The 17,662-nt window shown below is 31.9% G+C and overlaps 1 protein-coding gene across 4 annotated transcripts in view; it reads left to right on the top strand.

Annotated features, from left to right (window-relative positions):
- Positions 1-17,662, top strand: part of LOC131672465 (protein IWS1 homolog) — a 555,150-nt gene that overhangs the window by 507,682 nt on the left and 29,806 nt on the right. For all 4 annotated transcript variants that reach the window (XM_058949712.1, XM_058949694.1, XM_058949720.1 and 1 more), the window contains one exon: positions 2,219-2,330. In XM_058949712.1, coding sequence (XP_058805695.1) covers positions 2,219-2,330 — 112 coding nt within the window. The remainder of the gene's footprint in view (positions 1-2,218; positions 2,331-17,662) is intronic.

Below are 17,662 nucleotides of genomic sequence, written 5' to 3'. Positions count from 1 at the left end.
GTGTTTACCCGCGATACGTATCCGCGGCTAAGCTCAATTTGATGCTGGGTCATAGCTTACCTTGGTAGCAAACAGTCGGAGAAGATTCAGCTCAAAATGTTTACTAACTTCCTTTGTTCTCTGTGGGATCTGAATAATACCCAAGGTCGGAAAGCAGGTTATTGGAATAAGTAAAGTAATTGGAGTGGTATAAAATTGAGCTGATTTATTAAATAACAGTCTATGTAATTGTGTTGTGTAAAACTGATAAAAATTGGAATAATCGTTATAATCCATATACAAGCTTGTCTTTGTCTATTAGGCAAGTTGAGTGTGATTGATGCGATAAAGAGAGATAACATTAAGCACAAAAATCATCGAAATCGAAATTATATTGCGACCACGGAGAGGCCTGCAATGGCTCGGTCGGTAGGGCGACGGATTCGCATCCGGTAGGCCCGGGTTCGATTCCCAGTCCCTGCTAATTGATACAAGCACCACTGAAAAAAGTTTCATGTGCTTTGTTCTCAAACACATGCAAGCCTCCGTCGCTGATTAGCACTGATGGAGCATAAATAGAGCGACGTTAAATAATAAAAAAAAAAAAAAAAAAAATTGCGACTACGAAAATTTATGACTAGGAGAAAGAGGGAGGGAGAGAATTAGCCAGAGTTTGCCGATGGCTTTTACCTGATACAGACGTACAGTTCTGTGTTCTTCAATTGCTTTGCAGATTTTCCCCGTGATTTTCCTAGAATCGGAGTGCATTTATTTAGAAACATCATAGCTCGCTCGTGTTCACCGTGCCAATCACGTTGCTAAATACGAAAGCCGCTAAATTGTTGATCGAAAATTTAGATTGAATAAAGATATCAAATCTATTCCAGTCTAAATATGAGTACTGCACGACTTATTGTTAACCAGTAATTTCACGTCTATTCATTTCACTGCATTGCAACATCAGCGAAATTAAGAGTTAGGTAAATAGTGCAAAGAGTACGTACTAGCGCGATAGCGTTCGAAACTCATTGTACGTGTGCCTAATTTCAAAGTTTAAATTTTTCACTTAGTTATTAGCCTTAAATTATGTGTGCCTAATCGAACGGTTATTCCAATTGTTATCAGTTTTACACAAGACAATTACATAGATTATTATTTAATAAATTGGCTTAATTTTATACCACTCCAAATACTTTACTTATTCCAATAACCTGCTTTCTCTGTCTATCCGACTTTGGGTATTATTCAGATCCCACAGAGAACAAAGGAAGTTAGTAAACATTTTGACCTGAATCTTCTCCGACTGTTTGCTATCAAGGTAACCCACGATCCAGCATCAAATTGAGCATAGCCGCGGATACGTATCGCGGGTAAACACATCTATTCACCTATTAATTCGCGATTAATATTTTGTCAGCTTTATAGTTTAAATGGCTTAGTCTGTCGAAATATTACACTGCTGTATATAAAATTATTTGTAGTGTTAGCTAAAATTCTTAACACCAAATATTATTCAGGGCGGCACTCCCCTGAAAAATTAATTATGCCCAACTAATTAGTAGTAGTGCCTGGCGCCCAATGATCTGATAAATTAATTATCGTAATTTCTTATTTATATTACGTTGAGTATCGTAGTGATTGTTAGTCGGCAAAGCACCATGTTACAAATTGGCGCCTAACGTGGGTGTAAGTGTTTGTGTAGTGTCTGAGTATAGGTTTGTGTAAATGATTAATGGTTAATCACATCGGCAGAATACCCTTATCTTTTACGTCATTTGTGAGCCATGTCTTCCTCTTTGCCGTGTCCGTTATTACGTTGCTGCTTAGAGCATTGACGCAACGGACATCGTTTCCACCAGGCACGGTCGTGGACGTTGGAAGTTAGCATTTGTCCAGTGAGATGTAACCACTCGACCAGCCCGGTGAATGATACATTGTTACTATTATTGTTACTATTATTATTATTATTATTATTATTATTATTATTATTATTATTATTATTATTATTATTATTATTATTATTTTTACTTAAAGAGCTACGTTTATAATGAGCGATGTTGAAGTACAGTATGTACCTGTTGGCTATAATGTTTGTTTCTTATAGATACTAAATAAATATAAAAAATTATAAAATTAAGTGTTATTTTTACGTTAAACCTTATATCTATTTGACTTTATTATAAATATTAATATTATATTTATTCAAGTTCTAATTTGTACTTTATCGTTATTTATTTAGACCACTTCGACCAGGTGATCCCGGATGGGTAGCAAGAGCAAGAGTGCCACTTCCTTCAAATAAAGATTATGTTGTACGACCTGAGTGGAAAAGTGATATCGACATAAGCAGAGTAAGTTCCAAGTTATTCAAATTAGGATAGTGATATTTAGATCCTTATATGGGTAATTCTTGGCTATTTCGATTGACTTGTAACCCTTAGGTTACGGATTTTTTTTTTAATTTGGTACAATTGTTGTACACACAAAACTGAGATTTTTCCCATATTTTGGAGACGATACATTAATTATATCAAAAGTTATTAACAATTAAAGAAAAATGATAAAAAGTTTTCAAACGGCTATATTTTAAAAACTAATAAAGATATCGAAGTCGGATTTTTTTCAAAATACTTATAATACCTTGAACTTTCGAAATAATTACAACAATAAACAATACAAAATTTTTTTCGAAAGTTATTAACTTTTTGTTTAAACAATTGCTAATATCTCAAAAAGTATATCTTTTTTTTGAAAAATTCTTGCTCCTACGTATTCCTGAGGATTTTTGCTATCGAAATCAATCATAAAATTCAAGGGCCCGACATATCGGAAAGCGTAGCCCTAATCAAAAGAAGACGCCTCGGCGTGAGGCTGCGGTAGCGCTCCAGCGGACTCACGGTCGAAAGGTACTTTAGCTTTAATCTAAAAAACTAATAAAGATACCGAATCGGATTTTTCCCAAATTACTTATAATACCTTGAACTTTCGAAATAATTACAACAATAAACAATACAAATTTTTTTTCGAAAGTTATTAACTTTTTGTTTAAACAATTGCTAATTTCTCAAAAAGTATATCTTTTTTTTGAAAAATTCTTGCTCCTACGTATTCCTGAGGATTTTTGCTATCGAAATCAATCATAAAATTCAAGGGCCCGACATATCGGAAAGCGTAGCCCTAATCAAAAGAAGACGCCTCGGCGTAAGGCTGCGGTAGCGCTCCAGCGGACTCACGGTCGAAAGGTACTTTAGCTTTAATCTAAAAAACTAATAAAGATACCGAATCGGATTTTTCCCAAATTACTTATAATACCTTGAACTTTCGAAATAATTACAACAATAAACAATACAAATTTTTTTTCGAAAGTTATTAACTTTTTGTTTAAACAATTGCTAATTTCTCAAAAAGTATATCTTTTTTTTGAAAAATTCTTGCTCCTACGTATTCCTGAGGATTTTTGCTATCGAAATCAATCATAAAATTCAAGGGCCCGACATATCGGAAAGCGTAGCCCTAATCAAAAGAAGACGCCTCGGCGTGAGGCTGCGGTAGCGCTCCAGCGGACTCACGGTCGAAAGGTACTTTAGCTTTAATCTAAAAAACTAATAAAGATACCGAATCGGATTTTTCCCAAATTACTTATAATACCTTGAACTTTCGAAATAATTACAACAATAAACAATACAAATTTTTTTTCGAAAGTTATTAACTTTTTGTTTAAACAATTGCTAATTTCTCAAAAAGTATATCTTTTTTTTGAAAAATTCTTGCTCCTACGTATTCCTGAGGATTTTTGCTATCGAAATCAATCATAAAATTCAAGGGCCCGACATATCGGAAAGCGTAGCCCTAATCAAAAGAAGACGCCTCGGCGTAAGGCTGCGGTAGCGCTCCAGCGGACTCACGGTCGAAAGGTACTTTAGCTTTAATCTAAAAAACTAATAAAGATACCGAATCGGATTTTTCCCAAATTACTTATAATACCTTGAACTTTCGAAATAATTTCAACAATAAACAATAAAAATTTTTTTTTGAAAGTTATTAACTTTTTGTTTAAACAATTGCTAATATCTCAAAAAGTATATTTTTTTTTTTTTAAATTCTTGCTCCTACGTATTCCTGAGGATTTTTGCTATCAAAATCAATCATAAAATTCAAGGGCCCGACATATCGGAAAGCGTAGCCCTAATCAAAAGAAGATGCCTCGGTGTCCGGTCGCAACGGCTCCCGAGGTCCCCTCACAGTAAATAACCTCTTGAATGTCTTTTGGGCCTTTATTTGGTTTTCTTAGAAAAAACTCGATCAAGCAGTTACTCTTCTGTGAATTTGAAAGTTATTTAAGCATTATCTAATTACTCAATTATTCATGAAAATAAAATATTTTTGAAATAGAATATGTTAAATGAATCATAAATAAGACATAATTCGCCCTATTAACCTTCAAACTATCGGCAGTTTATATACATAAACATCTAATACATCTAATTGTAATCTAATACATCTAAACCTATTAAGACCAAATAAAGGCCCAAGAAATAGCCGAGAGGTATCGTGCTGTAAAGCGTCTTCGGAGTCAGCGGGACGTCTTCGTGGTCTTAAGCTGAGGCATCTTCTTTTGATTAGGGCTACGCTTTCCGATATGTCGGGCCCTTGAATTTTATGATTGATTTCGATAGCAAAAATCCTCAGGAATACGTAGGAGCAAGAATTTATCAACAACAAAAAATACTTTTTGAGATATTAGCAATTGTTTAAATAAAAAGTTGATAACTTTCGAAAAAAAATTTTTATTGTTTATTGTTGTAATTATTTCGAAAGTTCAAGGTATTATAAGTAATTTGGGAAAAATCCGATTCGGTATCTTTATTAGTTTTTTAGATTAAAGCTAAAGTACTTTTCGACCGTGTGTCCGCTGGAGCGCTACCGCAGCCTTACGCCGAGGCGTCTTCTTTTGATTAGGGCTACGCTTTCCGATATGTCGGGCCCTGGAATTTTATGATTGATTTCGATAGCAAAAATCCTCAGGAATACGTAGGAGCAAGAATTTTTCAAAAAAAAAAAAAATACTTTTTGAGTTATTAGCAATTGTTTAAACAAAAAGTTAATAACTTTCGAAAAAAATTTTGTATTGTTTATTGTTGTAATTATTTCGAAAGTTCAAGGTATTATAAGTATTTTGAAAAAAATCCGACTTCGATATCTTTATTAGTTTTTAAAATATAGCCGTTTGAAAACTTTTTATCATTTTTCTTTAATTGTTAATAACTTTTGATATAATTAATGTATCGTCTCCAAAATATGGGAAAAATCTCAGTTTTATGTGTACAACAATTGTGCCAAATTAAAAAAAAAATCCGTAACCTAAGGGTTACAAGTCAATCGAAATAGCCAAGAATTACCCATATGTGAATTTCATTATAAAAATCTTGACATAGATCATTCAACCACTGTTAAAAGTATTACTTATTACTTTTAACAGTGGTTGAATTTTTTAAACTTATTACTCATACCCCTGTGACATCGGTTGACGAAACAATTCTCAGGCGCACTTTTTGGTCTATCCTTGCGGACAATAACCGGGACGTGCGTTACCACTATCGCGGGAAATTCCTTTTTTCGGCGACGGAGGATCGAAGCTTTGCTGTACCACACGCTAGGCAATATAGCAATACTTCGCGTTATTTTACCACACTTTTGGCAATAAAATAACGTAAAGGGAGCCTATCTAATATGCACTCGACCACACGCTTGGCAATCGAGTGTAACTATCTAAGAAAGAAAATTCCGTACGCGAAACTAGGAAGAGTAAGGAGAGAGAAGTTAAAGGAGAGTAGTTAGAATGTAAAAATTTTTATTTAATTTTTCTTACTCACTTTTATAATGGTTTTCCCACACACACACTAAAAGATTAACTGGGTCTGGACGAACTTGAAGAATAGCTAACGAATTCAAAAATAGTTGTACGAACTGAATGAACTAAATCTGAGCTACTAACTTTGAACGAACTGAATTTCGAAAAAAATAATAATGCCTGAATTTTCGTGAAAAGATCTCTTTTATACTTTTTTACAAGAGACTCCCACTCGAAAATCTTTGTCATTTTTGGGCAGGAAGAACTAAAATTTTCTCAACTTAATTGGTTGGAAAATTTGGGGAGTATCTCAGCGTAAGCAAAGTTCGAATCCTAATTGGCCGGGGGCGGAGTGTGCGGGTGTGGCTTCATTTTAGTGTTTTGGGCCCTTTTCGCATAGATGGCCCTCTATGTACTATTCTGGCCTTTATCTATTTAAACTAATTTTATTTAAAATTAATTGTGTGTGTGGTACTCTAATTTTACAAAAATGTTTCTTAATCTATAATAAAACTAAATGATAGAGCAAAAGTTAAGAATTACATTTATCTAAGAATAATTAGGATATTAATAGTTTTAACTATTAATTGATTATTAAAAAGTTTTGAGAAATGCTAAAAAAATCAGAGTTAATTGCAACAAACATAATTAATAACTTTCATTCAAGCCATTCTTAAATTGTCTAACGCAAAGTTGAGCGCACCCAACAATTATATATACGAAACTCGTAAAGAAAATGAACCAATAAATACGGGAAGACAAATTTCGCAATTTTTCGAGAGACCTGCAAGCAAATCTGTTTCCTTTAATTTAAAAGAAATTAGCAAAAATGAAAATAAATTATTTGAAATAAAATAATAGTACTGTTGGCAGGATGCACATGTGCGCTACAGATCTCTACTTTCTAAACATGCGCGCAATCTGACTACTCCGGATGACGCGATCGTAAAATCGCCCTGATAATCTCCAGTACCCGAAAGTCGCCAGATGCACGAGCCGAAAACTGCCGTTCACAGGAAAAATCGTTTTTATTCATCCACACGCAGTTTTTCATCTTAATTTACGAGCTAAATGTGTGGTCGGTATTTTTGTTTTTCCTTATTCTCTCTTTTTTTTTTTTGAACCGCCGTTACACCCCTTTCTGTCCCTCATTATCTATCAAAGTAGATAAAAGCTTATCTTGGCAAGCTTTTATGCATTACGGTAGTAATAGTCGAGTTGAATATGCACATGAGTCAGAATTCCGAACATCTAATACGTCAAATATATGAAACTTTTCATTAAGCAGAAGAGATTTCTTGAAATTTGTCCATACAAGATGTTTTTTCATTAAGTCAGCGCTGTTACATGATAGGCTTCCGTATTTATACCTGTATTTAGTAAATAAGTTTATAACGATCTTTAACCTCTAGAGGGCCGGAATGCCACCATCATGGCGTAACCCTAGTTCGACACTTTACCCATGATCAATCCTTAATATTAAATACCTTTTATATCAATTCTCTAAGAGCAATATGCCCCCTGAAATTCCGGCCCTCTAAAGATTAAGAGCAGCTATATCTTTGAAAAACATAACCTATTTCGTATATATAATACGTAGAGCTGTTATTGTAAACAGTGTGTCTGTGTATACATAGGAACAGCTTACGCAATAATAAGGATATATGTTCAACCTATCTTATATTTTAGATTTCTATCTTACTCCAAGATGTTGATACTTATACGTATTATATATATCTACGTGTACATATAGGGCATGTAGGAATACTATATTACGTAGCTAGTGCGGAAAGATAGATTCTTTCCTCGTGTGAAGTTCACATCTGAGCGAACCGAGGTTGAAAAGGCACACGAGACGAGGATTTCTTTTCCGAAGATGTTAGGTATGGTATTTTTCAAAATAAAGTGGGAAAATATGAATTTCTGCACATGTTTTTCAACGACAAAGTCATACTTTCCATAGAACATGTTCAAAAGAATATACTGTCTTATTCGACAACTGTCTTCTTCGAATGATTCATGCCCTCAAGAATCTTACAAAATGTTCGCATATTGCGGTAGAGATACTTTTCACAATGGTATAAGAGAATCGGCTACAATATTTGAGTGAATCAAATTGACGGCAGTATTAACGTTGGAAAAATATGTATAGGTCAATACATTTGAAGTAGTTGTACGGTTATATGAGAACAACAATATCCTATCAATAGTCTATGAGGATTGTTTGAAAAGTCCATGGAAAATTAATAGTATTTGATATTTGTTTAATAAATTTTTTTATTTTTCAACATAGACTTCTTTTAGGTTTATACACTTTATTGAATACTGTTTGAGTTTGTTGATGCCTTCCAAGTAATAGGATTTATCCAAGTCTAAAATAGGTATTCGTTCCTACAATTACTTCCTTGTTTGAATAACATTTTTTCTCCGCCAGCCATTTTTTCATATTAGGGAACGGATAATAGTTTGACGGACTCGAATGTGGATAATAGGGCAATGTAAAACGAGTTGGATCAGTTTTGCGGTCGCAACTGCTGAGGTGTAAGCTGATACGCTGTCGTGATGGAGGAGGACTTTTTTGCGGGCCAATCGTGAACGTTTTTCTTGCAGTTCGATTTTTATACTATCCAACAACGAAAAATAATATTCACCTATAATGGTTTGAACCTTTTCTAGGTAGTCGACGAAGATTATCCCTTGCAAATCTAAAAAGACATTCGCCATAACCTTTCTGGCGGAAGAAGTGGTCATTGTCTTGTTTGGTGCAGATTCATCCTTGGCAAATCATTGTATATACTGTTCTTCGGTCTCTAGGAGTGTACTGATGTATCCATGCTTCACTCATAGTGACGGAACAACCCTTAAAGTTTAGTGAATAGCTTTTTCATGTCCAAATGTTTTCATGTTCACCTTCACTCTTCTGTCAGCCATCACCATATTATGAATTTTATTAATGATTTTTAAAGTGGTGACCTCAGCAAGGCGTCCAGAACGTTCAGCGTCTTTTGTGCTCATATGGCCACTCCGAAAATTTTGAAACCACTTATAAGCCATACTAATCGAAGGTGCACAATCACTATAATGTATATCAAGCTTCTGTTTAGTTTCCTGAAGCGTTTAGCTTTTAATATAGTAATGTTTGATTTACAGACGAAATTCTTTTTCATCCATTTTTTTACAACCACTCGATTTCTTTGATTCAAACAAATGTTTAACACAAAGTAATAGATCGATCTGGCAGATATTTGGTACGTAATCTCCGAAGATATGCTTATAACCGAAAATAACCTTAATATACACCAGTAATATCATCTCTCTGATTTTGCACGGACTTTTCAAACGGCTCTCCTAAAAATATATTGTAGAAGTATAATTATACCGGTAAATAACAATTGTTTTAAATTCAATGTAGATTGCTAGAAGTTCAAGCGCTATATATCCAGCATAATACAGACTATAATAACATAGGCGGACAAAATTTGACGAAAATCTAAGTCAAGAGACCAGACCTAGTATATCCGAACGAATTTGATGTGTTGAAACTAAAACTGGCCTTAGAATTGATTCATCGCCCTTAATTTCTGGAATATCCTAATCTAAAAGTATGTTTTTGGCTGTATTTGAACTCTTCTTACATCTTATATCTTACATCTTCTTACATACGTAGTCGACTACTATAAAAAGCACTACCTAATTTTTTGCAATTGAAATTTTTAAAACGGAAATATCGTTCTTTAAAATAGAAAAAAAGTGTAGGGTTTGAGATTTGATTTTGGAGTTAGCTTGTCATAGGTGTAAGGAATCTAAGGTTCTTGAGGTTTGAGTTTAACATTAACTTGTCGGAGTGTAAAGAGATCATATTATTTGTGATTTTGAATGTTTGCAATTCTTATTTCATGCATGTTTTACGTTATTGGATAACTCAGCAATTGAGGTTCGTAATTTATTGCCAATTGGAATTGGCAGATCATATATGGATTAATAATCTATTTTTACAGACCTTAGGTCATTTTTTCATTTACTTTATAGTACCATTGAAAACTCCAATTTTCTCTATTTCAAGGAATGATATCTCTGCTTCAAAATCTTCAATTGAAAAAATTAAGTAGTACCTTTTTAAATTATATAACTTGCCCTTGCAAATGCTTTGTTCAGTTTTTGACTAAAATAGAAACTAGCGATGTGAGAAGAGTTCAAAACAACGGAAAACAGGCACTTTTGCACTTTAAGGTTAGGATATTTTAGAAAGTGCAAGTGATGAATCAATTCTGAAGTCAGATTCAGATTCAGCGTATTAAATTTCTCCGGGTATACTATGTCTGGTCTCTGGGTCTAAAAATTGTCGACCTGTGCAATCTATGACTATGACAATATGATCTATGACAATAACAATGTAAGACTGCTTCCGTTGCTCTTTCGATAATATTTCAAGTTTCTCCACTATTTGTCTTAAGCACTTTGCTTTATACGTAATTTTTCTAAGTGATGCGTTTGTAAAGTTAGTGATATACCGGGTGTTCCAGACCATCCGTACAGCCATTTTAAAATCGAAAATTCGTGTTTTTGTGAAAAATGTTTCAGATGAAAGTTGTTTACGACAAAGGGGGCCATCTATCTGTATAATTAGTTTTGACCTTGATCATGGTTTTCAAGGTCATTTGAAGGTCGAATTGTTTTTTTTTAATGGGAACCCCTATTTTTGACACCGGATTCGGAAAGAGCGGGAAAGTTTACGTCCAAAACGGTATTTAAAAATTTTTTTTCATGGCCTTGAGAAGGTCGATTTAAGGTCAAATGCTTGAAAAACGGCCTACAAGCGTTTTTTTAATTTTTAAGATATCGAAAAATGACCTCTATAAAATTTGTTCAGAACAGAGTGGGCCACCCAATGCACCAAAAACCTTTGACCTTTAACATTATTTTGAAAGTCATTTCAAGGTCGAAGTGTTTTTGTAATGGAAACCCCTCTTTTTGACCCCGGATTCGCACGTAGCGCGAAATCCGACGTTTGGATAAGGTATTATGTTGAGTTTCGCGCTATTTCTTTAAAATAATATCCCATGGGTTGCTGCAGCATGTTTAGGAGTGGTGATATCAATCTTTGAAGATTTGCTCATTTTCGTCTAGGGTGGGCAAAAGTCGTCTGACGCCACACATTGGTCTGATTTCAAGCGTTGGGAAAAAAATTTTGCTCGAGCTGCTGTTGCAAGCTAGGGACTTGGGGTTGGGCTTAAATTGAAGCTTACGACAAAACGAAGAGATTAGGCTACCGCTTTTTTGTTTATACGTACTAAGGGCAAGTCGGCAAGTACCTGAAGTCAGGCGGTTTTGCACAAAATACAAAAAAATCGAACGATTTGACTGGTTATCACGAACGGATAATTAGATGGAAAACGAAAAGTATATAATAATTCCTGGTATCATTTCTTACGTATTTTTGTCCGTAGAACACGATTCCATCGTTTAATTGCAGTTTTGACACCAAGAAATACTTTATTTTTAGCTTTTTGAAAAAAAATCCAAAAAATCGATAAAAAATTTAAAAAAAATACTTTTATTTTACTCTTTCTACTTGGGAAAACTCCGAGAAAAATACATCTTGCACTCCGAAATTAATGTATTTTTGTCCGCTGAACACGAATTCGCACTTTATTTGAGGCTAGGGGGTGAGTAACTGCTTCATTTCTAGATTTTTTCGAAAAAAAAGGAAAATATCGCGAAACATGGTAAAAAAAACTTTCGTTTTCCTCGATTTACTACAAGAAACTCCGAGAAAAATACACTCGCACCTCAAAATTAGTGTATTTTTGTCCGCTGAACACGAATTTGTACTTTATTTGAGGCTAGGAGGTGAGTAACTGCTTCATTTCTAGATTTTTTCGAAAAAAAGGGAAAAAAACGCGAAAGATGATGATAAAAACTTTCGTTTTCCTCGATTTGCTACAAGAAACTTTGGGAAAAATACATCTCGCACCTCAAAATTAGTGTATTTTTGTGCGCTGAACACGAATCTGTACTTTATTTGAGGCTAGGAGGTGAGTAACTGCCTCATTTTGAGCTTTTACTTGAATTTAACGAAAATATTGTTAAAAAGTTTAAAATGAATCTACGTAAATTTGTTATATTTCTATGAATTCAAGTTATTATTTTAATAAGTTTCTTCATCCACTGCATCTTTTTTCAAAGTAGGAATAAAGCTCGAACTGCGAAATTAGTATCAACTCGAGCTTGGATTCAAAAAGAAATGTAATATTTTATCTCGAAAGAAAAAAGAAATTTGCGATACACTCGAGTGGCTTTACAATTTTGAAAGGGGTAACTTCTGAAACGTTTTCTTTCACGTATATTTGAGCTTACTTAGAACGTTTTTGAACTTTGATACAAACTATAACGGCGAAAATATAATTGATTCTAGCGTTTTATACGAAAATAAGTGAATATCCATATAAATACATAAATAAATACAAGCAAACAAAGTTTCAATGAAATCATGAGAATGGTTGTTCGGAAAAGCTATCTCATTTACTTAGTCTAGTTATTATAATATAATTTATTTGTTTAATTGCTTAGTTGATTAACTTTATTTATAATAAACCAATATTTAGAATTTTTATAACATATTTTACAAAATTTGTAAAATTCATAAATCATAATATATGTTTTCTCTATAACTGAATAATCACATATTTAACTAAATAGAATCTTAATAATACTGGCATTTTAAACATAAAAAGAAAATACACTTTGTATTCATAAAACAAAAAAACAAGTTTTGGTTGCCTTGCACTTTTAGCCGTAATATTATTTATTTAAATAAAGTAAGCGTTTCATGTCTGCAGTCAGTTCTTCTCTTGATTCTTCGCAAATTTCGGCTTCAGACAGTGTCACTGGATCGGATGCGATTAAGAGTCTATTAAAAATATCTCTGTTGTTTTCAGTCCTATAAAATTAATTTAATTTTTATTTAAAACGATTTAAATCAGTATAAAAATAATGTTGTAGTATATTTTTCCCTAACGTAATATTTTTTTGCATTTATGTTCTTGAATTAATTATTCGATTTTCAAACAGAACCGTTTAAAAAATAATCTATTTCTTTTTGTAAAAAATTCTACTTCTCTAGAATCAATCTATTTCTTTCGATAAAAAAAACTATGCACACTTAAGTACCTTGATGATCTGCGACTGAAGTGGGCTCTGTATTCTTTGATCAGTTTGTTGCAACTCTCCTGGGCTTCTTCAGAGTACATACCGATTGGCAGATCAAATTGATCAATTATACAGTGACTGTGTATTAGAATAGCGTGCAAGGCGGGTGGTATGTAATACCAGCTGTACTTTTCCTTGTAGATATTGGCTGCTGTATCACAGTAATTTTTGTAAGCAGTAATACGGACTCTTTTTTTTGAATTAAGAACTCCCAAGATAACATAGAACATTTTCAGCAATTGTGCATCAAATCCTAAACAAACAATTAAAATGATATACATTTAATTTTGAGCACATTTGACATGAAAATAAAATGTGTACTAAAGTTTTGAATATAGCTATACTATACTACAGATACTAACTTATTATATTGCTACAATATATATATATATTTTTTGGTCAGAATAATGAATATGTATTTAAAATTTTACAACAAGAATAATTAATATTAATAGAAAATAAATTAATCTGATAAATTTTTCCCATACCTGTTATACGAGCAACTTCTTTATGGTTTCTAAAGAAAATTCTGGCAGTATTGCCGTTATTCGAGCTACCACAACCTTGCTTGGGTTGATCCACATCAAGATTGAGTGAACGTTTTAACTCTTTTTGTATAGCTTTTTGGCGTAGTCGAACTTCTTCTTGATCTTCGCTTTTAACCTACATACATATTAATACTTAAATTTATAATCAAGATTATTATTATTATTTTAAACAACAATAATTGTTTAACGCACTTGCCACTTTTTTATGATTAAACGATATGAGATGTGTAAAACACAATCAAGCAATCTTATCCAGGCGTGTAAAATAGGTAAACCCAATTGTAAAGACTCATCGTCTACATGTTGAGTCCTACATTTGTCCAAATTATTTAAAAATGAGATGGTTAATCCACAAATGTTACAAGCCATACTAGATGTGCCTGTAATATAATTACGAACCTAAAATTTGTTATTATAAATTAATATCCTTGAAATTATAGATATATAAATCGTTTAAACTGCAATAATATGCCTCAATTTTTATATGACAAACGCACGCAATAATTTATTTTTAATGTATCAATTTTATCTTCCTTACTCACCTTTCCATCAATCATAGATATTACAATTTTGTACGAAACTGTGTATCCCGGTAAAACTAAATTCTGTAAGTTGCGGATCTGTTCATCCAAATACTGTTTTTCACAAAGTGTAGTTTTTCGTGTTTCTTTAACAAATTCAAGTTTCACCGGTCTACACAAACGAGTGCTGTTTGGTGTTTGGTTTATCCATACTTGCTCACCATTCACTTCGCCTAAAGCCAATGGAACAATTGATGTAAATAATACGTGGTCATCACAATGATTTTCATCAACCCACTTTTGCCGATGTGGCTCAACTCTTGTTCCATCATAGCCAGCTTTTAGTATGAGCTCCAATTTAACATTATCAAGCGCATCAAACTCTGCGCGATTCGGCATATCAATACTTAAAGTGCGTAGCAGTCGTATGGTGGTATGGTTTAGCAAATCTTGTAGTGGGACTTCACACTTTTTCTCAGTTGCAAAAATGTTTTGGGGATAAAAATTTTGTTTTTCTTGCAACACCTATTAAAATTAATTATAAAAGTGATTGATTTAGTAATAAGGAAAATATCAATTTAGCAGTAGCTTTCTTCTTTAAAATCGGACAAAATTTTAAATTTAAAATACATTAGCACAATTGAGTTTAAGATATTATTGTGTCCAAAATACTTTTAGAAAAGAAAGCTCGAGTAACAAAGTTTTTGAATGGCAAAATTAAAATATTTTATGTTAGAATATCTTGCACATACTATCATAGTAGCTATCATACATTTGTATTTACTTGAAAAGAGATTACTTAAACGAATGATTAAATAAAATAATAAATTGATGCCTAAAATAGTTGTACGAATCAATGAGTTTTTACGCATGAATAAACTTAAATGTTCAAAAAATTATTTAAAAAGGCTTAACTTTCTAAATGACAGTGTTTATGAAGCAGTAATAAAAAATGTTAGTTAATACATATGTATTTTCAAAGAATTTTTGATTTAAAAATAAAAGAAAACAAGTTTTGAATAAATCGTAGTAATAATTGATATTTATATTGTAAAGTCTTAAATCCATTTTTTGTCAACTTTGCGTTCGATATCAGACTCACAGTTTCTTCAGTTGACAATGATTGGTCGAATTTGGTCCCTTTGATTTTTTCCAGTAACTGACTTGATCTCTCTGGATCAAGTATTATGTCCAAGAGCTTGGCACCATTGATGTTACCGTCTTCAATTAATTTATCCTTACACCCAGCAACGAAAAAATTTTCAGAAGTTTCATTCTCGACTTTTCGCCTAAGTTTTTTCTGAGTTGGTTTAGAAACTTCGTTGTACATTGACATATCAGCACTTAGTCGACCTCTTTTCGCAGCTTCTAAAAAATTGATAATTATTTTTGTAAATTTAATTTTATAAAATATATCGTGGTTTTATTATAAAATACCTTATCATATTATATTTTATTTAGAAAAATAGAAATTTAAGCAATCAAGATATGTAATACACGTCTTCACTCTTAGAAAAAAATTAATTAAATAAATTTCAAATAAGTGTGTTCGTAAGATCAAACATTTCATTTTTTTCAATAGTTAATAATTTTTTATAAGTTTCTTCAATTTTATACGATAAAATAAAGTATTTATATTTAAAAATATAACATGTATTTTTTTAATTACAGGAATTAAAATAAATATTTTTACGTTTTTAAGAATTATTCAACGATAAATTAAAGTTTCTCATATTAATATTTTTATTAATACTTACTTGGTTTACGGTTAGATTCCTTTTTATTGCAAGTAACAATAAAATTACTTTGTAGCCAATTTTCATATGTTTTTTCAAAATGCTGTTTGCTCTTATTTAGCTTTCTTACTGCATTCATTTTGTTGCTATAATGATTGAAAAACCCTTTCCTCAATCTTTCACTAATTTGAAATCTCACAGATTTCCTCCACTTAACTCCAAACTTTTTTGACACATGTTGCAGTACCAGCCTTTTCCTTTCACTAAAATCAAGATGACTTTTATCTTTAATTACACTGTACAAATCGTTAACTTTAAACTTTACAGTAAACATTCTGCCGTGTTACGCGAAGTGCTACGTTCAGAAGCTAGGAAGCTACTGAAATATTATAAACTAATAAATAAAAAAAAGCGAATGATTTGTGTTATTGTTTTCAGCTTCTAAACTTAAAAAAATACTTAGAAATTATCTCTATTTATTATATCTTTGTTATTGTTATCAATATTAACTGCCCTTCCACGCTTTGTTTACATTATATCACGCATGTAAACAAAGTAGAGTGAGTGGGTGGAAAGTATGTTTATAGTCAATCATTCTGTAAAACTTTTTTTAAAATAATATTTTTTTCTTTAATATTTCAAAAGTGTTATAAATAAACTCATAATAAGTAAACGAATCTTTTATGAATGCTGATACTTATTTCATATGAATCGTAAATTATACATGAGTCGTAATTGAAAAATGCCCCTACCCGATATGTTGGCTCATTACTCTTGATCTATACTTATTGTTGGAGACTTAAAATTTACTCATGACATTATAATTTACTCCTTAGATATTTAAAATAAAAATGTTTGACTTTAAAATAACATATCTAGATTTTATACACTAAAAAAAAAAGAAAAACGATTTTTTTGAAGAAATGGCTTCAAAATATGTTAATTTTAAAATGAATTTTGCGCAAATTAAAATATTACTTGATGGACCTATTTGATGTTTAAGCAATCAATAAAATTATCGAAAAGTAGAAAACATTTTTTTTGAAATGCTATGCTCAAAAAAAGACATCTCTCAAGAACAATTCGGATACATGCAGTAAAAGAACTAAATTTAAAATGCAACATCAAACAATATTTTTTATGCAATAGAATGATAAGAAATATATTATAATTCCCAAAATAAACCAAATATGATTTCCTATATTACTGAACATTTTTCAGTAATGTCTAATGCAGTAATAAGAGTTCAGCAATATAACTATAGTTTGATTCGATTCATTCATATTTAAATAAATAAAATTCCAAGTTTCATGGTTATTCCTATTTAATTAATTAATGTCTTTACATTATCAAACTTTCATTTTTATTTTTGTTTTCACACAAAAATTTAGAATAAATTTTCGCCGTTATAGTTTGTATCAAAGTTCAAAAACGTTCTAAGTAAGCTCAAATATACGTGAAAGAAAACGTTTCGGAAGTTACCCCTTTCAAAATTGTAAAGCCACTCGAGTGTATCGCAAATTTCTTTTTTCTTTCGAGATAAAATATTACATTTCTTTTTGAATCCAAGCTCGAGTTGATACTAATTTCGCAGTTCGAGCTTTATTCCTACTTTGAAAAAAGATGCAGTGGATGAAGAAACTTATTAAAATAATAACTTGAATTCATAGAAATATAACAAATTTACGTAGATTCATTTTAAACTTTTTAACAATATTTTCGTTAAATTCAAGTAAAAGCTCAAAATGAGGCAGTTACTCACCTCCTAGCCTCAAATAAAGTACAAATTCGTGTTCAGCGCACAAAAATACACTAATT

The sequence above is a fragment of the Phymastichus coffea genome, unplaced genomic scaffold (genome assembly GCF_024137745.1).
Source record: "Phymastichus coffea isolate CEN01 unplaced genomic scaffold, Cenicafe_Pcof_1.1 PCOF00011, whole genome shotgun sequence".
Lineage (NCBI taxonomy): Eukaryota > Metazoa > Arthropoda > Insecta > Hymenoptera > Eulophidae > Phymastichus > Phymastichus coffea.
Note: the sequence above shows the minus strand (reverse complement) of the source record. Positions and strands in the feature narration are given on the sequence as shown.